We start from the raw sequence: 23,378 nt of genomic DNA on the forward strand, positions 1-23,378 counted from the left end.
CTAGGCTCTGTAGAGTCTGAGAAATTAGACACTGAGGAAGAATGATAGTATTCTATGTGACATAAACAACATAGGTAGCTGCTTTACACATTGGAATAAATATGTATCATAGTACAGTTTTCCAGTAAGGCTAATAAGTGCAATGCACAAAAATTGCTGTTACCCAGTTTGCTAGTTTGGGATCCACTCTGGATTTTCGATTTTCAATCAGTTAGCTATGATGATGTTATGGATAAGTGTAGGCACCTTTTCATTCTCTGTACCTGAGGTCAGGCAAGCTGTTGACAACATAAAAACCCATTAACCTGCTGTGAGGAGAAGAAGAAACCAACATTTCTTTGAAAAATATTGATTAAGAAGGGATATACACTCACCAGGCACTTTATTAGGTATTTATTAGGCTTCTTTTTTAGACTCTTTTTTTTTTCTACTGCTGAAGCTTATCCACTTAGAGTTACGATGCGTTGTGTGTTCAGAGATGCTCTTCTGCATACCACTGTTGTAATGTGTTATTTGCGTTACTGTCACCTTCCTGTCAGCTTTGACCAGCCTGGCCATTCTCCTCTGATGTCTCTCATTAGCAAAGCGTTTCTGTCAGTAACTGCTGCTCACTGGATTTTTCATTTGTTTTTTTTGCACCATGCTTTGCAAACTCTAAGAGACTAGTGTGTGTGAAAATCCCAGGTGATAAGCAGTTTCTGAGATACTCAAACCACCCTGTCTGCCACCAACAATCATTCCATGGTTGATGTGAACATTAACTGAAGCTCCTGACCTGTATCTACTGTATCTGCACTGCTGCCACGCAATTGGCTAAATGGATAATCGCAGGAATAAGTAGGTGTAATAAAGTAAGAATGTAAAGTCTGTATTCAAATAATTTTCCAGTAAGTGATTGGAAAAAAGCTTTGGTGTAAAAATGCAGAAATATTACAATTTTATTCATTTTATTGAATACTTCCTTTAAGACGTGCTCGTATGGTTATGACAAATCAAGTAAAATAAATTGAAACTGTTACTGTTACTCTTACACACATCTCAGAGATCACGCCTTGTCAACAGTCACATGTGAGGCTGGAATGGTGAGGATTCCATTGTCACTAGAAATCCCTCCCCACTACATTTGGTGATGCATAAGGCGCCTTTCACCAAAGCTTGATTTGCCAAAAAAAAAAAAGACAGACCCAAAAACACAGCTCAGCCATTGTATAAAGACGGTCTTCTCCTCTGTCACTCACCCTATCTTTTTAACTATATAAATTCTTGTGGGTTTTACAGGCCAAGCCAGCTGCTCAAACCTGTAAAAACGGAAGGAAAGGGAGGGTGTTGGAAAAGCGGTCTCCTTGTGGGACAGAGGCTGTCCTTTATGGCTAAATGAAAACAATCTGGAGCTGCTTGAGAGTGGAATTGTGTGTGTGTGTGTGTGTGAGAGAGAGAGAGAGAGAGAGAGAGTTAACAAACTGTGCTTAATTTACTTGTGAAAAAACTCCCATCATAACAGGAAGAATAAAGGCCCTGACACCTGTGCTGGGAGCCCAGTGAGTTCAGGGTCTGGACCCGGAGCGCACTGCTGTGATGGGCCACCATGTGATAACTCAGCTGCCCAGACTGAAAGCCGATAGGCGGTCGGGGATTCATTTACAGCCCAAATGCTTGGCTCCTGGGTGTGAGTGAGCAGCGAGCCAGCAGTTAAGAGCTCGGACTCCCCATCAGACAGAGGCAAATTTTACCTTCGTCACTGTATGGGTAAATTTCCTGTCTTCAGCGGAGGATGTGAAAGCCTGGGGCCTGGAGCAATGACAGGCCGAGTGACAGTGGGAGGTGTTTGAAAATGCAGTGGGATGGCAATGGGGGTGAAATGAGCATGATGCATTGAATCTTCTTGGGGATTTAGAGAATGTTGCAAGTCGGAGTAGGTATTCTGTTGTGTGCTAGGTACCCCATTTCAGAATAGGTATAATGGGACGCAAGTCTGTTGAGAATGCAAAGCATGTCAGGCAATTTTATGAGTAGCTCCAACCTACCACTGGTGTCCCTGAATGCCCCTGTGTTCAATGAATAATTTTATCTTGGGTTCAGGTTAAGAGACCTCTAATGCTGTGATTGAATATGCCCTAAATCCTATTATGATGTGGCCACGGCTGACGTGCATTATGGCATGCTGCCTCCAAGTACCAAAATAACAGTAATCAGCACCACGCTACTGAAACTTTCCTGCATCTAAGGGAGACTGTTAGATTGAGAAGTTTATTCTCTATCAGAACAGCTTGCACTACATGTAAGGCTGTGAGCCTTTTTACTGAAAGTGTCAACTTTCTGATACACTCTAAATAATGTTGCCTCTATAACAGTGCTCAAGCATCCACTGCTGCCGACAACTTCCCAGAGTACGCTCCCCACATAAAATGGCTGGGGATGAGTAACATATAAACCAGCAAATGAGGAGGCCTTGTATATACAATAGCAGGATTAACAATGGTCCATGTGTATTGTTGGCTTTTGGCATTCACGCGACCCTGGGTGATGAATGTCTTTCCTCGCCCTGTTTGACTGTTGCACACCATTCAGTGGCCCCAACCAGTGTATGTTTCATGACCTGCCCTGACCTACAAACCTGCTCATTTCCTCCAGTGGACCTGGGCTTGTTATAAAATGTTTTTTATATTCCCTGTTGTTTTCTTATTATTTATTTCAGCGCTGCTCATGGGAAAAAAAAGAACAGAAAGCTCATGTATCTTCTGTCAAACAATCTGGGGGGAGAAGAGGTAAAAGGCTGGCTAACTGTTGTTACAAGAAGTCACATCAAGGGAGTCTCCCAATGGGACTTGGCTGGAGCATAATTAGTAGGGGTCAGTCGTATACTAGTATCCGGTACAATTGATTACATTTTTTCAGGGCACAAGTGTTGTACAAGCAATTGCATCATTGCATGTGTAAGACAGGTTTAAGTATCTAGTCTTGATTGTAGGTTTTTCAATTGCCTTTAGAGTTGTTTGTCAACATGAGGTGTTGTGCCAATGAAACCATTTACCATTTGGAAGTCTTTGCTTTACAATGCACTATGTAAAATGTTTCAGAGGTAATCATACAAAACATTGAGACTGTTCAAACAGCTACTGGGTGAAGTTCTGCCCACTTCCAGGTGAAACCACGCCTACTTCCAAGCACGGATATTCATTCATTCATTCATTCATTATCCTAACCCGCTTATCCTGAACAGGGTCGCAGGGGGGCTGGAGCCTATCCCAGCATACATTGGGCGAAAGGCAGGAATGCACCCTGGACAGGTCGCCAGTCCATCGCAGGGCACACACACCATTCACTCACACACTCATACCTACGGGCAATTTAGACTCTCCAACAAGCAAGGATATGGATACAGATACAGATATTATAGTTGGTTGAACAGATACAGATAATTGCTCACCCCCTTCACTTGCTGATATCAAAGTAGTTTATTTTACCTAAAACCACATAGCAGATTGGGGTGTGGCTCAAACAAAACTTTTTAGTCAGGGTAACGTCGCATGGCTCTTTTTTGCACAAAATGCCGTGGAGTGTTTTTTTTTTTTTTTTTTAACAATAGGACTAATTTTATCTACAAAATGAAGCTTTAAAAAAAAAAAAAAAAGTGATTTAGGGTTCATTACCCCTTTAAACCTGAACTGAATTGGCCTGTAAAATTGAGAAAAAAATTCAAGGCGTACCAAGAATTACGAATAAGAAGCTGCAAATACGAAATGTCAGCCTCGTTTTGCCATCCTGCAGTTTCCCACCCCTGAGGGTGCAGTAATAACAACATGGCCACCATGTGATTATGATAAGTTTAACTATTGCAAGATGTGAAAACCAGTGCCACCACAAGGTTCTGTTTCACCACTGCAGAGAGTGTGAGCTTTTTATTATGATTAGCAGTTCCCAAAATAATACTACTGATGTTATTGCTGCTCTTGTTGTTATTAATGAGTTCCCTCAACAGATCTTTGTGCGCTAGGTTATTCTACCCAGTTATTCTAGACAAAGTCTTGGGAAGTTCCTGTTTCTCCTAGATACCCACTGTATGTATGTATGACCCCAGAGGATAAAAGGATACTCACAGACATAACAGTAGAAGATGGTAATACAATTAGAATAGAGCCTGACAGATTCCTTGCATATGTTTTAGAATGTACCACCACTAATAATGAGACTTTCAGTCTGTGGATAACAGGCTCTTGGCCTTAGAGGAGGACACGGCACTGCAGTCTGTACATTGGGTCATTGTTGTACTTATCATGATCATAATGCCATATGTCTACGATACAGTCAAAGCATTTTTATCGAGAGATACATATTGTGATAATGGAAGTGCAAAACGGGGAAAGGAAACAACTAAATGTTACGGAATATTTTTTTTAAAGCATTTGTCCCAATAATTACATCTATTTTTAAAATCTTCTAAACAATGATCCCAGTGACCATAATGGGTCTCTTTTAAATAGTTTGATGAACCAGTGGATTTCAAAGAATAAAATAGCATTGAGTGGATTGAACATTTTATACTACCATGCACCCCTCAAATATTCCATTATATAATATGTCAAATGGGTTACACCGTACCTGTGAGACAAGTGAGAATGGAGGTGAAAGGGGGCAAAACTGGGGAATTACTGACATTAGAGTATTAATCCCATGGATTAGAGGGAATCCCTCCCAGACCAAACGCCTTGTTTTGCAAGGTTTGCCTCGCATAAAACCTCTGAAAACAGGTGTTGATACGAGCTGGAATTTTGATTCCAGAGGTGGGTGTCTGTAGTGTGACATCACCGGCCCTGTCCCGTCGAGGGAACCCACATTCACAGGCCCTCCATTGTTCGCGTGGAAGGAAGTACATGTGTTTGAAATCATCCTCCCACACGCTGCGTAGGGAGATTTTGAGTGAAACCCTAAACTTGGCCCTTGTCTGGGAGGACACTTCTGATGAAAGACAGTGCAAGATGTAAAATAATAAAGCAAAGACTGTAGAAATCCTGGCCTGTCACGCTACAGCTTGGGCCCTGGCTTGCTTGCGTCTTAGGAACTGAGTGCTGGTTAGACTGTGGGGGATGGGAGGGGCCATATCGTATGATGATATTTTCAGTACCTGCATTTGAGTGCCTGTATTTGAATATGACAAAAATAAATTCACGCTCATGTAACATGGTTAGCTCAGCTAGTTTGCTAGTAAGCACGGATCGTGCAGTGAAAGCGAAGGCTGGTAGCAGGTTACCGTGACAACACTCCTCGATGACGTAACCCTCAAATTCAAAAGAACGTTGTTGCCCTTGGCTAGGGGCGAGTTCGTCTTTAGCTGACTGGTAACGCGTTCGTTCAACAAATAATTTGGTACAAGTGAGAGGCCGGGGTTCAAATCCCACCTTGGACTCAGGCATTTCTTCACCTGTTACATTGGTGCCGTGACCCGGATCTGGGTGGGAGTAAAAAAAAAAAAAAAAAAAATGGTTGCTGCGGAGTTTCACATGGAGAAGGGGAAGTCAAAAGGGGGGTGAGTGTAACATGGTTAGCTCAGCTAGTTCGCTAGTAAGCACGGATCGTGCAGTGAAAGCGAAGGCTGGTAGCAGGTTACCGTGACAACACTCCTCGATGACGTAACCCTCAAATTCAAAAGAACGTTGTTGCCCTTGGCTAGAGGCGAGTTTGTCTTTAGCTGACTGGTAACGCGCTCGTTCAACAAATAATTTGGACAAGTGAGAGGCCGGGGTTCAAATCCCACCTCGGACTCAGGCAATTTCTTCACCTGTTACACTCAGTCCAAAGGCTAGAACAAATATTATGAACAATAAAATTATGTATGACAATAATTGGCCTGAATTCAGTAGTTTTGTGATTCAGTGATGCATCAGCTCTCAAGAAAAAGGTTTGAGACTCTTTGGAGATACTGCATCAGAATGACAGAGGGAAGAATACAGTATCATCCAGTGATCCACTATTCAAGATATTTTAAACCACTTTGTGACCTGGGGCTCATTTCACGAAATTTAAATGGAAAATTTCATCTTCCAATTAGATTGAATTAGAATTACAGGCCTACGAAAAAAAAAAAAAGGTTTTAATTTGAACTATTACGTCTCCCTAGCACACATAATAGCCTACACGTTAGCCATTTTCCTATTTGCAACATTCAAATGAAACCTACCCACCATCTCGAAGCCATCCATCAGTAATGTCACCTGTGACGATGCAGTGACACAAATCACAGTTACACCAAATGTACTGTGCTCCCACAGATTAACCACAGTAGAGTAGCCTAATTTGTAACTGCCATACAAAGTGTTTACAGATTAGAAGCCTACGCATTTCTACACAAATGTGTTCATTCTCAGTCGGTGCCTTGATGATGGGAATTTGTAAACTATCAATGGCACCACTTTTGGGAGACTAGGTAGTACATAGAAGTTTCAGTTCATGCATGTGTTGAGACTTGGGAAACTGAATGAAATCAGTATTTACAATACGTTGTTGCTGTAACTGGATGGAAAGTTTTCTTATTCCATTGCTCTGTCTGATAAGCCCAGAAAGCTGACGGTGATACGGAGCTGTCACTGCTTTTTCTGAACGAAATCCCAGAAGTAAAGGCTTGAGTGCACTTTCTTTTTTATTTTCCTGAAGTAAATAATTTATTTTTTAAATTGAAGTGTATAAGTATGCAGTCATTAGAATAAATGGCATCAGCTACACGTACAAATTATTAAATACTTGACTGTAGGTAGCCAAAACTTAAAATGGGCTGAATTAGTTTTGTGAATTAGCCTACTTTAAAAATAACCTTGACATAGGCATGTACTTAAAAAATGTTTACGTACCCAACACTTGAAATGAGATAAGGTCATGCTCCTGTTAGTTACTGGCCAACGATTTCTGTCAAGAAGGTTACAATTCAATTAATTATTTAATTAACTCCATGAGTATCTAAAGGGTGAGAGTGATCGTGGAAGATTCTTTATGAGAGAGGTCTGTAGCATGTTGCAGTTTTATTTGCGAGGGATACATTTTCGTGGAACACGTTTTTGATAAGATATTGCAATCGGCGAGTGAGCCCCTGGCTATTACTCAGTAGTGCATGAAATTCCATCTATTTTATATTAGGACAATGAGACTATTTGGTGTGTAACAAAAAAAGACCATCACATAGAGCAGAAACTGCACAACTGGGCCAAAGCTGTGTGGTTTTACAAGCTGTGGACCTTATGGATCCCTCTACTTCCTGGATGCGCTCTTGCATGAAATCTGCTTCCATTTCCCCAACTGTTCCCATGGCTAGCCTCTGTGATGAGATGCCATGAGTATCGACCCATAACTGGAAATCCTCCAGCATCACTGACACAGACTACAAACCTTCTGCCCCACACCCCAACCCTCCTATTCCAGTGTCTGATTCCATTACTGGATCCAGGTTTTTTTAAGAGGGAGGTACTCTTAATAGCCCACCCAACATTTGCATGCACCAAACCCAACCATGCACCCAACAGGGGAAAGATCATTAAAGGAGTATTGTACCCAGGCTTTCACATTTTCTATGAAAGAAAATCTTTGTAATTTACAAAAGGCATCTGAAATAATTTGTGTTGATACTATGTAAAGATGCTTCCATGAGCACTAGGTGCAAGCTGTGTGCTCATGCCATTAGCTTGTCCACTTTACCCTCTCATGACTTGCCTACTCAGTCAAGCTGGCTGGGACTTTACTTATTACCACAGTTCTGTGCTTATTGTACTCATACTACATACTAATACTTCATATGAAGGTGAGCTCAGCCAAAATCATACTTAATCAAGACTTAAGTCTAAAAAATAATTATAATAAAACTGACACGCATGCAGATGACTTCAATTAACTAAACATGTGCAAAATGAGGGGAAATAATAATCTAATTGTCACACACTGTGACACACCCCTGGGCGGACAGAAGACATAGATACAGGGAGGTAGCGAGAATGTTGGTTTTCACCGCCATTTATTATATGTCACAGGAGCGGAGAAGGGAGAGAGAATGAAAGCAAATTTCTAAATAAACAAAAAGGTCTTCACCGTCACCCTCACAGGGTTGGGCTCAAAACAAAAAACTAAAGCAAACAAAACTAAACTGTAGTTTTCACTTTGTAGCTGTCGCTCGTCAACTCTGTCGCTTTCAGCCCCATCTCTCGCACCACAGCTCTCTTGTCCGTGGTTCGTCAGTCTCCGACGCCTACTGCGGGAAACAGCACACATTTCAGCCTGGACATGGTCATGAAGTCCAGGCGTGATCCTCGGATTGCCCTGCCACACTAATTAAGACAAACAAATAACTCTAACGAGACAGGGATACATGAGGGAAGACAGAGACTGGAAGGATTCTGTTGTACCCTTACACATCCAGTTGTTCCCTTACACATCCAGTTGTTCCCTTACACATCCAAGTTTATTCTGTTTCCAATCCCATCTTGCGAGCAGCAACTGTATGAGAATGTTTCACAGCCACTCATTTGTAGCCAGTCATAAAAATAAATGCAAAAATATGCCAATCATTCATACAAACTTTTAATTCCAACAAAATTAAATATCATCTAATATGACACAAGTATTCAATGAAAAGCAAATGTAATAGTTTTGATCCATGTTGAAACCAAAGGCACTAAGCAGTAGGCTGTGGTTCCACAAGTCACGGATTTAAAGTTTAAATCCGTTTAACCCTCAGGTTACACTCTCCCCATCCCACAGATGTAAATTCAAGTCTTTCAAGAGGCATTAGATGAAACCTATTAAATTAAATTTAAAGTTATTTTAACATGATAAGCAGTAGCCACAATAAATAAAATAGTGGGAATCCATCTCCTTTTATTTATTTATTTATTTTATACATTTTAATGGCATGAAATATTATCTGCTAGTCCTAATGTTTTCACAATGGCTGTGGTCTATTAGATAAAACATTCCTGTAGAACTTAGGCCTTGGGCAGCAGTGTGGTGGTTCTGCCAGTACACAGTCATTTCCACTATAAAAACTTCCCTTCCTTTTGACCTAATCCACATGCTAAATAGGATCCTATTTATCACAGAAGTTGATTAAACATGGTTGCTACCCTCAGAGTTTCTCATATCATGGCTCTGGTGCAAAACATTTTTGAATCCATCTTGTAAATCTTGTCTACAGTGGTGATTCAGGGCCCTATTTTGGAATGGGCAGCTTCCTCACTCAATCTTCATTTCATTGCTGGAGTTGTCTCCCTTCTTTGTTAATAGAATGTGCATTGGTTATTTAGAATTTCTCTGGAGGAATTATCGTTGTTGTCCGTTTCGCTGTTGCATACTTCTACAAAAGTACTTGCACACAGGAATGCTATTAGCTACGTTTTGTATTGGTGCTCTAGAACACTATGAGCTCACGCAACAGCTTCTCTGACCAGTAACTGCAATGCAGTTGCTAAGTATAGACATTCTCACCATCCGTTCCCAATCAACTACAGTATAACAAAATACAGTATTTTACACCTCATAAGACCCGTATTATAATTTAGTTGTTATAATGGGTATGTTTAGTAATGTTTAGTAAATGTGTCCTTTTTAAGTCTCCAAATGTCCTTTTTGGAAAACTGCCTAGACATAAAATATTAATAAAATATTGCAGTACTTTGGTGATATTGTCATCAAATTTGAAACAGAATTTGTGAATTGTTGTGGATGACCAATGTATTTCTAATCGCATCAGCCACAGCCACAGCCACAATAATCTGTATCCATTCAAAAACAGAAATCTTTTGAGTGAGAATAAAAGCTTCCCCTTTCACTGTGTTTAATCTTCTGTACCTTTTCTTTAGTAATATGTAGATTCTGAATTTTTTTTTTTTTTTTAATGGGCGGCTTGTAGTGTAGTGGTTAAGGTACATGACTGGGACACGCAAGGTTGGTGGTTCGATACCCAGTGTAGCCACAATAAGATCCGCACAGCCATTGGGCCCTTCTGCAAGGCCCAAGGACTGTCTCCTGCTTAGTCTAATCAACTCTGCTCTGGATAAGATGGTCTGCCAAATGCCATTAATGTAAAAAAACTAAAAACAAAGCCCAAACGGTCACATTTCACAAGAGACAAGGATTATGCCTGTAGTCAGAAGGGTTCAAGAATAGTACCCATTTTATTTCGGGTATGTCATTTTCAAGCTTGTATTAAGAAAAGAGTCCATACTTAAGGGATTAAAGAACATCTTCCTTTTTATGAGAAAAAGCATCTGAAGATTATTGTAAAAATATTATTTTTCATAGCAAAAGTACAATCTGGCAAAGTAAGTATAAAGGGAGTTAATCTAAGAAAGTCACATAACATACAGTACAGTCCGTATGTACAGTGGGCTCCAGAATTATTGGCACCCCTGACTAGCAATACACAAAAAATACTTATAATAATATAATACTTATAAATGAACAATATTATTACATCATTGGCATTTGGCAGATGCTCTTTTTCAGAGTGTCTGACTTGGGCCTTGTAGATTAATCTGACAATGGATTATATCTATAAAACAGTTTTCATAGAACACAATGCAAAATAATGACACACTTATCTAGAACAAAAAACCCCCCAAAAAACAGCTTGTATAGCAATAAAACCATCCTAACTCTAGTAATAGAGACACACAATTGTGAGAACTAACAAATAACAGCTAACAGTCAATTACAGATTACAGCGGAGTTCCACCACCGTGAAGCCAGAACAGACAGTAGTCATGACGGAGAGATGAAAGCGCGGAGAGTGGGAGGCGCCAGGCGTCCTGCGGTGGCTGAACGAAGAGGTCTGGCAGGTGTGTAGGGTCTGATGATCTGTTGGATGTAAGCTGGGGCTGACCCCTTAACTGTCTGGAAAGCTAGCACCAATGTTCTGAATTTGAAGCAAGCTTCAACCCAATAGGACCAAAATTGAATGTTACACATTTTGGCCCTGTCATTTTTTATTGTGGAGTAATGAACACTGACCTTAGCTGAGTCTAGAAAGACCTGCAGTTCTTTGGGTGTTCTTCTGAGATCTTTTGTGAGTGCCTGGATGAATAGTTACTGTTCCCTTGGAGACATTTTTGCAGGTTAGCCACTCCTGGGAATATTTACCACTGTTCCAAGTGTTCTCCATTTGGAGTTATTGCCCCACTACATTGCCCCACTGCAGATTTGGGTCCAATGCCCCAGCCAGAACTGTGCAATGCTGTCACCAGCATGTGATTTGTATCCCCACATGACATTTACAAGGGAAAGAGAACAAACAAGGCCCTTGCTTCGGTGACCCTGCTTGGCCCTTATGGGAAAATGTTGCATGGTAAGAAAACCAACTGGTTTCCTTTCTCCTAGAATGTACTGAGAATTGTGGCCTGCAGATTTAAGTCAGGAGAGATATTGTCTAGAGGGCCTTGACTAATCCTGGCATCCATTTGGCTAAACAAACCATCAAAAGGAACCGTGGAGGAAAGCTAGATAATTTAAGGTTGTGCTGCATGACTCTACCTGATGCAGATGGAGTTCTGCAAGGAGGAGATGGAAGATTTATCTGACCCAAAGGGTCCACAAATCATGGTGGTTGCAGTACAGGGCTGTTGTGGGATGGATGGTGGACAATAATTGTCCTACATGCAGGCTTTTTCCAATAGTTATTTGTATCCTCTTCATCCCCAACTAAAATGCTGACACGCACACCCACGTGCCTGCACACACACACACACACACACACACACACATACACACACGCACACACACACAAACATGCTTGCAAATGTGCGCACACACACAGACACACACAGTTTTTTCATTTCCCTTCTTCCCCCTGATTGCTGTCTTGGGAGGATGTGTGGAAGACACTGCAGATTTTCTCTTTTTTTCTGCCTTCTCCAACAGGTTTGTCCTTGTCTGCAGGGAGGTCATTGAAAAGCAGACAGGGGCAAAATGGAGGAATATATTTGTGTGGTATAAGTGGCCTAAAATAACAAAAAAGGAGATTTTGGGGCAAATGCTTTCTGGAAACTGTGTGGTAACACTTACAATAAGGTCACATGAATTGGCATTGACTTGATGCAGTTGTTAGCATGAATTAATGATGGACAAATACATGGACAAATACCAATGCACATTCTAAATTAAGCATGAAATTAGCTTTTCATTAGTAAGTTAAATGTAATATGTACATTTTTATACATTATCAAAACATAGGCTAAACTTAGTTAGTTAGTTAATTAGTTAACCAATAACAAACACATTAAGTATTTTTTATTCCAATAGGAATTGGTATTAACTTATGTAGTTGTTAACATGAATTAATGATACAATTACAAAGTGGTAAAAAATACATAAACAAATGTGTTAGTATTAAATAAATCATGTAACTATCACAATGTAGATTAAACATACTATAAGTGAACTATTAACTAATATGTACATAAAAAGGGACTTAATAATAATATTAGATGAACTTTTAATTTGTAAGTAGTTAAATACATTTATTCCAGTCTGTGCCACATTCCAGTTATCAAATGACCACGATTAATAATGAAAACTCAAGACATGAATTAACAAAATGCCATACCGTTTATTATGAAAAGTCAGCACCAAGGTTACTGAACGAGTGAGAGGGAGCTAGCTGCTAGCTCTGCAGTTTGCTCAAGTGAGGCGATACTGAGATGTGCGGAAGGCCTAGCTTTCGGCTCAAGCCAGAGGTTCAGCCAATCTGGTTTTAAATTGTCTTAAAAACAATATTTTCCTAACCTAGCTGCTAACACTAATAATATTTTTAAGTATTGTAATAATCGTGTATGTCCATATGTGGTTATGCACCGTCATATCACTACCCTGCTGATAAAAACATTTCAAGCTAGGCTAGATTTGAAACAGCTAGTAGCTGGTTGACCAGTTCAGACCAGCTCCATAATCAACGTTTTGACCAGCTCAATGTATTCAAACAGCTGGTAGCAGGTCAGAAATTTACTGGTACTAGTTTCAAATGAATTCGCATGTCAATGACTCCTGCTCCGATGTCGGTTCTGAGGTTTCTGGAATAGACTTTATACTTTCTAGAACAGACCCCAAGTGTAGCCTATTTGTTGTGTGCTTGGGCAGTGCTATAAAGCCACAATATTCCAAGTATGAGAAAGAGCAGCCCCAGCGCAATGATTTCCTATCAATCTACCCTTTTTAACTGAAAAAGCTTTAGCTAACCAGGCAATAAGGAATCCAAACTAGATAACTAGGCTATAGAAGATGACACTTATGTTATATGACATGCTTTCTCATAGAAAACCTAAGAAGCGAGCCAGCTAACATTAACAACAGCAAACTCAAATAATTGCATTTCTGTCAACCGAGCTACCTATAGGCTAGCTTACTTGAAAAATGGCCAGCTATTCATAAAAAGAAGCATTGCATAGTGCTTGTGGTGTTAACATGAAAAGGCCACTATTACTGCAATCTCCACTGATGGATAAATTGCTTGATTTCTTCTCCAAGATTTTGAAGTGACTGATGAAACAACCAGTACTGAACTAGTATCACAACTAATACCACTATACATTCTACCATTACAATTAACTATTCTTTCTACTACTTTGCTCTTGAAAACTATTTGTGATGATGAATAACACAGGGCTGCCTTTCTACGGTGCCAATTGTGTTGAAGGGTTAGTGGCACAGTAAGGGTTAAACACAGCAGAGGGTGTGTATGGAATCACACTTCTGTCAGCAGTAACCTCCAAGGGCTTTGTGTGGCAGGCCAAACAGCTCATAGGCCCACCATTGTGTGTCTTGAACTCCAATGCTTTATGTTTTCTTTGGGAAGCAGGAAATTGGATGACTGGCTACCTGCTACAACAACATCCTGTATTTGAGAACTCAGGTTTTCACCCATACCCACCTATTATTTCCTCTTTCCATCGCACTCAAGTGGTCAGACCCCAGACTTCTGGTCTGATCAGCCCCCCGCATGGGCTAGACCAGCCAGACTGCCATTCTGATCTTGATTGATTCAGCCACGTCCAGATGCTTCCGCTAAAATACCTAGCCTCGCTGGCAATGAGAGATAGATAGAGAGAGAGTGCACTTCCACAGAGCTCAGCTGACCTCATCACTCTGCATGTAAGGAGTACTTTAATTTATTCCCTTCTACCAATAACTGCACACATGATGATCAGCTTATTTTGTCACACTTACCTTGTTTTGATTTGCTAGTCTGTAGGAGTAGCAGATAAGATACATCAAATGGAAGACAAGTATCCTCAAACCACACTGCCAAAGTGTGTATTTACTCCCCTGAAGATGCTCCCCCATCTGGGGCCAAGCGAAAGTGTTTTTGCATTGCATCTGCAGAAATTCAGCAATTGGTTTTGATGTTTTTTTCAGGTTTGTGTTACAATAATTACATCCCCATTATACGTCTGGTAGATATTGCAAAACATGACCAGCTATAATAGTTACCAATCATATACACAATACTGAATGTGTCTAATATGGAAGAATGAAAGAAAAACAAAACCCAGTTGATATATGGATTGCGGTCTGTGGTTAAAGTTCTAAATAGTGTTCATTTTTTGCAGTGCTCTTTCACTACAGATGCCAAAACAGTCAGGCCAAAGGCTATATAAATAACATTGCATAAGTAGTGTCTCAACCCTGGCCAAGAAATTGTAGCTTTGTGTCATTTCACCTCATAACTCACAAGGGCTAGCTGGAAGAAATTCTCCTGGCCTTTTTTCTCATTTTTTGTGAAGAGTTATTCAAGCTTTTATTGCAGATTTTAATATGCTACATCTGAATTTATTAACCACTTCAAATGTTCAAACGGAAATGCAACAAAAAATAAACACAAAATAATCAAAAACAGCCTGATGACACCACAGAATAATTAAAGATTGAGGCACTCATGTTTTGGCAGTTTTTGGAATGCTTGTGAAATTGTTCTGGGGTTTTCCACATATCGCATTTGGGATGCAGAAGCCATGATCTCACACCTGAGCTATGGCACAGTTTTTCAACAGGAACTCCAGACAGGGAGAGATCCAGGTTTTCAGTCACAGGGCAAATAGTCCCTGAACATGCTCAGGAGAGTCAATACCGTAGGAAATCGCTTCCATGCAAAAACCAAGAGGTCAAGTTATCTGCATCTAAAATGAGACTGAAGTTCTCCTCTGTTGTCCTATTATCTTCCAATCAGTGTTCCAGGGATTGGAGGTGTAACATTTCAAGTTTATTACAGTCATAAAATGTGGACCATAGCTACATTTTATGGGTTAATGCATACTGGTGCTTGCCCCAGAGTCTAAATGTGAATAAAAGTCTTATGCTGATGGCAGGTATAGAGAACGTTCTGTCCATGTCCTGGTAGCCAAGCATTCATGGATTCAATGTAGAAACTCTGGGTGTCCAACTGTTGTTCTTCTGCCACTTCACTCTGAGCTGGGTGAAGCAGCAGAATCCACCTCATCTGCTTCCAAGTCATGGGGGGAGGCTGGCTGCCCTCCTTTGACTCTTTTCCATTTCATCCGTCGGTTCTGGAACCAAACCTTCACCTACAACACAGACATGATATATGAAGCCAGATATATGAATGCACACATTACTGAAGTGAATATTGTATTGCCTTTTTATCCACAGACAACCTCTGTAACACTTTAGAGAACATTTCCATCAATCTCATTATCAGTGCTTTACTAATAATAATACAATTGTGACTGATGTGCTTGGTGGTATTGAGTCAAGTTGTAAATAGCTGAATAATAATTTTATGAAGACTCGATACTGTTCCCAGTCATGTCCTGTGGGTACAGCCTGCCTCCTTCCTGTGTGGGCTGGGCTCTGGAGAGACTGCTGCGCATCCCTCTTTGCATTCCCCACAGCAACACAGGAACACAGAAAATCTGTTCCCACACTATTTTAAGCACATCGACTTGTCCAATGATGTCAGTAACTTGTGTGAGAGCAGGGACTGCTGGCTGCCAAGTTACGGGCTGTTTCGGAAAAACACAAGACCAGGCTGCAGAGGGGATTCACAAAAAGCCCAGGACAGGGCTGGGATCTGGCTTGCATTTGGAACGGAGGCCTGGGAAATTCATCTTTGCTTGACCCAGGCTACATGTGGTCATTCCAAACTCACAGCTGAGGGTAATTGGGAGGAGTTGGATGTGTGTGTGGGTGAGGGTGGGGGTCGAAGGACAATGTTCCCTACATAAATTATGTCACATAGCAAGGAGTTCTCAACTATTTCAAAAGATCTTGTTGTTTGTTGCCTTGCAATTTGCATGAATGTGGTGAGTGATTTAATCACCCCATTTGGAGGGAATATACTCAAAAGGTACTTTGGTGAGAGACATCTCCAGGTGCATCTACAGGTTACATTTGAGGTTTCCTGTAGTATCCTATGCATGAATAGCGATTTGCAATTGCATAGGAGGGAAGAGGGAGAGAAAAGACTACATCATAGTCCTAAACTGAAGTGTTTGGAAGACCTAAAAGACCAAGCCGTGATAATGATTGAGCCACTGGGGCTGGGGGTTCAGCAATAGCTGAATGAGGTTATGCCTATGACGTGGTGAATTGTTGAAGTACATTGTGCCAGTGAACATCTACTGAAAACATGCTTAAAAACAAGCTGTTACCTGTCTCTCAGTGAGCTCCAGGTTCACTGCGATCTCGTAACGTCGCAGCCGTGTCAGGTAGTTGTGATGGGTGAACTCCGCCTCCAACTCCCGGAGCTGCTCTTTGGTGAAAGCTGTCCGTTCCTTGCGGGCTTTGCAGTTGGAATCAGCCTTGAAGCTGGAGTCCTGAACCTCTGGAAGACCAATGAATGGGAGAAATACAGTGCAGTCCATAAGTATTTGGACAGTGACATATATATTTTTTTGTGACATATGGTTTTGGCTCTCTATTCCAGCAAACAAACAAAATAAAGTGCAGACTATCAGCTGTAATTTGAGGGTTTATTATTTATATATTGGGATATTGAACCATGGGATATTGAACCTGGCCCAGACTGTGATTCTGAGGCGATCAGGGACATTTGCATGCAGCAGTCCTCCCCACCGAGTCCCTCCACCTACTCTTGGAGTGGAGGCCCAATTATTGCCGCTCCCTTATGCGCTGGCCATACTTGGACCTGGCATCGTTGTGTGCAACTACATCAAACTGATACCTGCACCAAAGTCTGATGTCTTAACCGTGTGCCACTACAGCGAGTCCCCCCAATTTTAGGCGAACAAAAGTAATTGGACAATTGGCTGCTAAAATATTTATTGGAATCTGTTATTGCTTCTCAATATGAGGACAAAATAAGTGTCAATGCCAGTAAAGCAGGCTATAATTAGGCTGAAAAATCAGAATAAATCAATCCCAGACATAGCCAAATAATTTAGTGTGAGGCTACACTGAGACCTTCACATCATTTAAATGCTCACTACAGCAAATTACACACAGATGTCTCACACGATGACTTGGGCTACATAATCCATAATGCTACACTGTGAAAATACAATTGATTATCAGAAAGGTATAATTATAATGTTAACATACTGAAGGTTTTCAACCTTTCATCTATGTTTGCAGCAAGCATCCAGCCAGTGATGCCCTTGAGTTTCTCTGAATATTGTCAGCTTTAAAAAAAGTCAGTGAATCACTATGGGTTTGGCCCTACCTGAAGTATGCATCTTGACCTGCACAGACATTGCATTGCGAGCTGGACACACACAGAGTGTGATGGAACAGCAGTTGCAGTGCATGATGAGAGAGGGCCACAGCGGGCTTGACTTAGAAAGGAATGCACCGGAACATTGTTAAATTCACCAACAAAAGAGGATTAGCACAGTTCAGTTGTAGGTACAATTTAAAAAAAATAGCTATTCCTTTGTTTTCTAGCCTCCTGAAGCCTAAATCAAGAACAATTGTCATGGTAGAAATGGAAAAAAGTATATATTTACTTTATAACTGTGTTTGCAAATTCAGCATGATGTAATACCACTCTTTATCTCCAAAATACTGTTCCCCTTTCCTATTTTAAGTCAGTTTAATTATGATACAAAAGTGAGGGAAATTACACATAAATTGCTGGATTTATGAACCAAGTTCATAAATTAGTTAGTCATTCTAACAGTGTGAAACTCCGGATCATTTTGGGAAAATATAGAAGCTGATGTAATCCCTGTCAAATGGTTGTCATTTGACACATTGAGAACATATTTGCCAAATGATGAGAACAAACTGCAATAGGTTTCAATCACAAGACCAGATGTGAACAAAGTGATCCAGATTGCCTGATAACTATAGGAAACCTACTGGCTCACATGAGACTTCAGAAATGGAACTTGCAGCTTTTGCCTTGTGCAGAGAATGTGTCGTTATTATTATAATTACTTATTTGCTTCACCATTCAAAACCACATGAACTTTCAAAGTATACCCATCTGGACTGTTAATGTGGATATGTGAGTAATTTTGGTGTGGACACCTGGCAAGCCAGATTTCAGGCTTGGACTCAGGGCCCCACGGAACAGGTTCCAATAAATAAGTCCCATTAACTTTCTGAGTCACCCCTGCACCCAGTAGGGAGGCACTGAAACAAATAGCATTTGGCAAAAGTTTGGAAAGGGTGGTAAAGTAATTTGTCCAAATTAAAAGTGAGTGGTGCCTGCTGCTAGAGCTCTCCGAAAAAAACATAAAAACACATGCAAACAACCAGCAACACAACAACACAATCCCGATTCAATATAAAACATTTGAGCTATTATTTCACTTTAATACAATGTTGCTCATTGTTTTGTATAATTCTTGAAAGTTTATGAGCGGTGCAATGGTTCTTAAAAAAGTTGCATTAGTATTAAAATTTAAAACTATTTAAATTATTTTAATTTATTTTAGCTCTGGTTTTCTTTTCCTGTACAACGCTATATTCTGTATGTGATTTTGCTCTTAATTATACATACAAAGTATAATTATACTTTTGACACTGAGCTTCAGACTTAAAAAACTGCTCTAATCAGCGTGGTTGTACGGACAAGTGTTTTCAGTAGTCTACAGGTAATTTTACAAGCATTATGCTAAACAACTAAAGCAATGATGATAAAAATAGCCTACTTGTTACTGCACAGATACGTAAATACATGCATACTTTACTTTGCTTACTTTATCTGATACATTCACCAACAAAAAGCTACTAAAGCTTGTCAGTCTGGTGGTACAACTAAAATTTTTGCTTATTTAAATGGTATTTAATTTACCCAAATAACATTATTGCATCTTTCTGTCTACATATGGGAAACATGTTCCTTAAAGAACAAAAAATGTGCACTCTACCTTTATTTCCGAAAGGATATTGTTGGCATATGAAATACAAAGTTCTCCTTTTTAGTGTCTTTAAAATATATTTGAATAAGAGACTTCACTACTCATGAAAGTGGAACATAAAATTGATATTATATAGGAAACAAATCCATGGGAATGGATTTGTATACCAAATTACTAGATGTTCAGGCCTACACAAATGCTTTTAAAAAATAAAGACCACTTCCACACCCACCTGTGGTAATTTTCAGTTATTATTTATAAAGTAGGCTACTTGCCTTACTACTGTACCATATTACTGCTTCCAGGTGTAGTATTGTCCAGTTAAATCACTTGTTAAGGAGCAGTTGATAATCTTGACAACACTTGGAGCTGGTTCTAGCTCTAGGAACAAGACGGCTTTTTTGTATATTATGTCAATTTAACCTCATCTTTGGCTGCTACAAACATTGTGTATTCCACTATGCACTGCACTGCTCAGCTTTCATTGGGACTTGACTTCCAGTTTAATGACAGGATCATGTCAATGGATAAGAATGTGGAAGGGGATTGCTGGAGGGATATTTTACCAGACATGGTCTGGCATGTTTCCACCACATTGTCTGAAGGGTATGTGAAGGAAATTCAAGATAAAAGTAAAATATCATAAAATTGATTTCTTAAATTAACTAACACTCTGTTGCAATGACTGCGGTAAGGAAATGGTGAACATGAACATATAAAAAATATGTTCATTACATTGAAAATTCATGTATTAAACTGCTGGAGAAATGTAATACTATGGAATACTTTTCTGGCAATTAATTTTCAACATTTAAAGACTATTTTAACATTTACATATTCTTATTAATACTCTCAAAGATGCTGCACACAGATAAGCAGTTTGTTCTTATTTAGAGTAGTAGACAGGAAAGATCAACACCTGCAGACCTGCAAATCTAATGCAATTTCAGGATTTCCCCAGGCCGTCACCAAGTGCCTTCCATTTGCCCTACAACCACCCTGGATAAAATTACTTGGGTCACAATACAAAATTGTAAGGTTATTTAAATGGTTATGAATATCATGTTGTTCACTCACATTACCTGGGGTTTAGCAGGGTGGTGAACCAAGTGACAAATTATAACCCAAACCATTTACAGTCAATTTCAGCCTTTGATTTCTGAAGTAGGGAGGACTGAATATTACAATGATGTGACCACAATTTGTCTTCCACCAAAGGACTAATAATTAAAAATATCGATCAACGTTAATTTCCCTGTGAATATGTTTACTATTCTGTAATAGACATATTTTAGAATGGCTTTAATGTCACACTTAGTGTTAATCCCATCCCATTATTTTCCTTTAAACTGCAGGTTGTCTTCTGGTAGTGATTTGACTGTACTGTACTGTAATCTTTACTGGTTTTGACAATACAACAAAGATAATCAAGTATGATACATATTATTGTACAGTAAATTGTACGCTACTTTTATTTCGTTCTTAGTTTGAATTACTGATATAGGATAACTGTCTGACTGTGCTATTTTCACTAATTTTGTGTTAATGAATGTACTGGTTTGTGATTGAAGATGGTCTTTTCACAGTGAGGCACTTCTAATGACCCTTGTATTTCTATTTGCAAATTGTGAATGATGGACCAATTCCATCCACTGACCATACGCAACATTTTGAACTCACAGTCCAGCTGTTAGAAACAAAGATTCAAACAAACCTCCATATTATTGCGGTGAGTCGTAAGTGTTTTTTTCTGGTCTCAACTGTGTACAAATATCAATAGATTGCTGCATAATTGCTGTACAAAGGTTGATCTCACAGGTCAACAGTGTAATATCCAGTGATTATAATAGTCATTTTCACCTGACTATTTTTTCAAATACAGGAACTAAAAACAATTGGAGGAAGGGATTGTTTTGACTCTTGTGCGAATGGAAAGAAATGTGTTGTGTCACCTACATACTTCCCTCTTACAGCTATCATCCCTTGGAAGGAGTGGTTTTTTTTTTCTGAAGTGGAAATAATATAATTTTTATATATCAGGAATACCACAGTGTAACAGATAAGAAAACCATTTCAGAACAGAGCTGGCGAGTCAATTTTCTGTCCAGTTTCACTACCATACTACTGTGTATTACTTGCTTACAGAAGTCTTTGTTTCTACTGGATGTTAATCCAGATGAGTCTGAGCTCTAGAAGATGCAATCATGGTATATATGTTAACTGTTCCGAGGTTTTTGGTCTGATTACTGTACCAGCTCATCTGTGATACTCAAAAAGATATAAAGAAGTGTGCTGCATCATTTGAACGTAATTCTGCCATAAAATATACCCCCCTGTGTTCTCCACATGTAAATACTATAGGTATTAATGTGTTAAAGCACATGGGGAAAGAGTAACAATGCACTAGGTTACCCAGTCTGGCTGTCACAGGCTGAGCATTAATAAGATCATAATCACAAAAGGGGGATACTTGTAGCTCTGAGCTAATTATTACTCGTATAAAGTTCAAAGTTCAGCAAGCAGCAACAGAAGCAGATAACTAAAGCAATTGAAGCATGCTTCACATTGCTTTAGAAATGGATGTCACAACCACTGTCAACTGTCTTGAACATACCAAACCTAGTTGTATATGCTATCATGGCTGACCATTAAAATTTGAAGGTAATTACTAAGTGTATATTGCATCAAACTGTTCTAAGATTTTATCTATTGCAGGGGTAAGGAGTGACAACATGATTCTAATGTGATAAGGCAAGCATGCAGTTTGTTGTGGCCTATTTTGGCACTAAACACACAAAATGAATGTGTTTACAAGCATGGATGATGAAATACCGCCCTGGCACGCGCAGACCCACCTGTGATGTCCCTCTTTCTCTTGGAGGTCTTTTTCTCCGTCTCGGCTGGCGCCATGCCGTGCGGTGCGAAGTCTCCCTCCAGACACCCGCTTGCCGGTCCATGGAGCCTGTCTGTACTCTCCATCTCCCCTACCCCGCCGCCACCTCCCGCCACGCAGGGCTCTTGCACCCGGCCACGAGTCTCACATGCTGGGAACTGCCAGTCCGCCCGCTGGAACCCGCCGTGCGGCTCGGCGTACAGCCGCTCGTCTCTATGGTAACTGTAGGGCGCTGACACCAAGCAGGAGGCCGGGAAGTCCGTGTAGGCCAGGAACTCGGGCTTCTGGTGCAGGGAAAGAGGGCTCTGCTGGTAGGCCTGAAGCCCGGTGGCGGGCATGCCTGAGTGTGGGTTACGCACGCAGCCCCAGATGGAGCTCCCGGGATGGGTGCTCCTCATGCAGCTGCTGGCCGGTTGATCCATGGTGGTGCGAAATATCTTCAGTGAAGCAGGCGGCTTGGTTTGGCGCAACTCAAGTGAGGAAAATAGCATCCACTTTGCCTTCTTCTATATGCACATCATTGCTCAGTAGCATCTGCCTGATGGAGAAAAAAACTGCAAGTCTGTATCTCTGTAGGTGCTACTGGACCTCAGCAGCATGTGTAGGGGGGAGAAACCTTCAAGTAGCTCTTCCCTTTCTGCCAGTCAGGCGGCTTGAACAGCTCCACTACTGTAAGCCGCCCTGAGTAATCTGACCAGCCATGCAACGCTGCATCCTCTCCCAGGTCCCGGGCTCTTTTCACAGTTCTAAGGCATTTCTGACAAGTGATCCCTCCTCTCTTTTAAACACTTCGGTGGGAAAGAGTGGTAAGTTTATGGAGTGAAACGCGAGCCTGCGGGGGCGGGGCCCTCCAGGCCACATGTTGGTACCTCCAGCCTACCCTGCCTCATCAACTATTAATCACAGGGGAAATTTTATATGCACATCTAATGGGATTTCCAGGCGCAGGCTTTTAAAGGAACATTGTCTGTAAAATGTAAAACGGACACCCACAGTGGAGAAGGGGCAACATTTTTCCCTCCTCTCCTTTGTATTGGATGTGTTATTGCTTGCAATGGATTGTGTTTGCCAAAAAGCATTGTTGCACCTACTTTTAAACTCCTGCTTTTATATCCTAAGCTGCTCATCATACTCTTTCTGAGACTGCCATCTACAATAGTGCAGAACTTTAAGTACTG

At 40.5% G+C, this 23,378-nt stretch overlaps 1 protein-coding gene across 1 annotated transcript; it reads right to left on the reverse strand.

The window, feature by feature from the left end:
- Positions 1-14,762: 14,762 nt before the first annotated feature.
- meox1 (mesenchyme homeobox 1) lies at positions 14,763-22,965 on the reverse strand. The gene is made up of 3 exons (XM_061232553.1): positions 22,163-22,965; positions 16,632-16,804; positions 14,763-15,545 (listed from the first exon to the last, which is right to left on the reverse strand). Exons 1-3 carry the CDS (start codon positions 22,689-22,691, stop codon positions 15,423-15,425), a joined length of 825 nt encoding a protein of 274 aa, XP_061088537.1. The 5' UTR covers positions 22,692-22,965; the 3' UTR covers positions 14,763-15,422.
- Positions 22,966-23,378: the final 413 nt, after the last annotated feature.

The sequence above is a fragment of the Conger conger genome, chromosome 2, assembly GCF_963514075.1.
Source record: "Conger conger chromosome 2, fConCon1.1, whole genome shotgun sequence".
In the NCBI taxonomy this organism is placed as follows: Eukaryota; Metazoa; Chordata; class Actinopteri; order Anguilliformes; family Congridae; genus Conger; species Conger conger.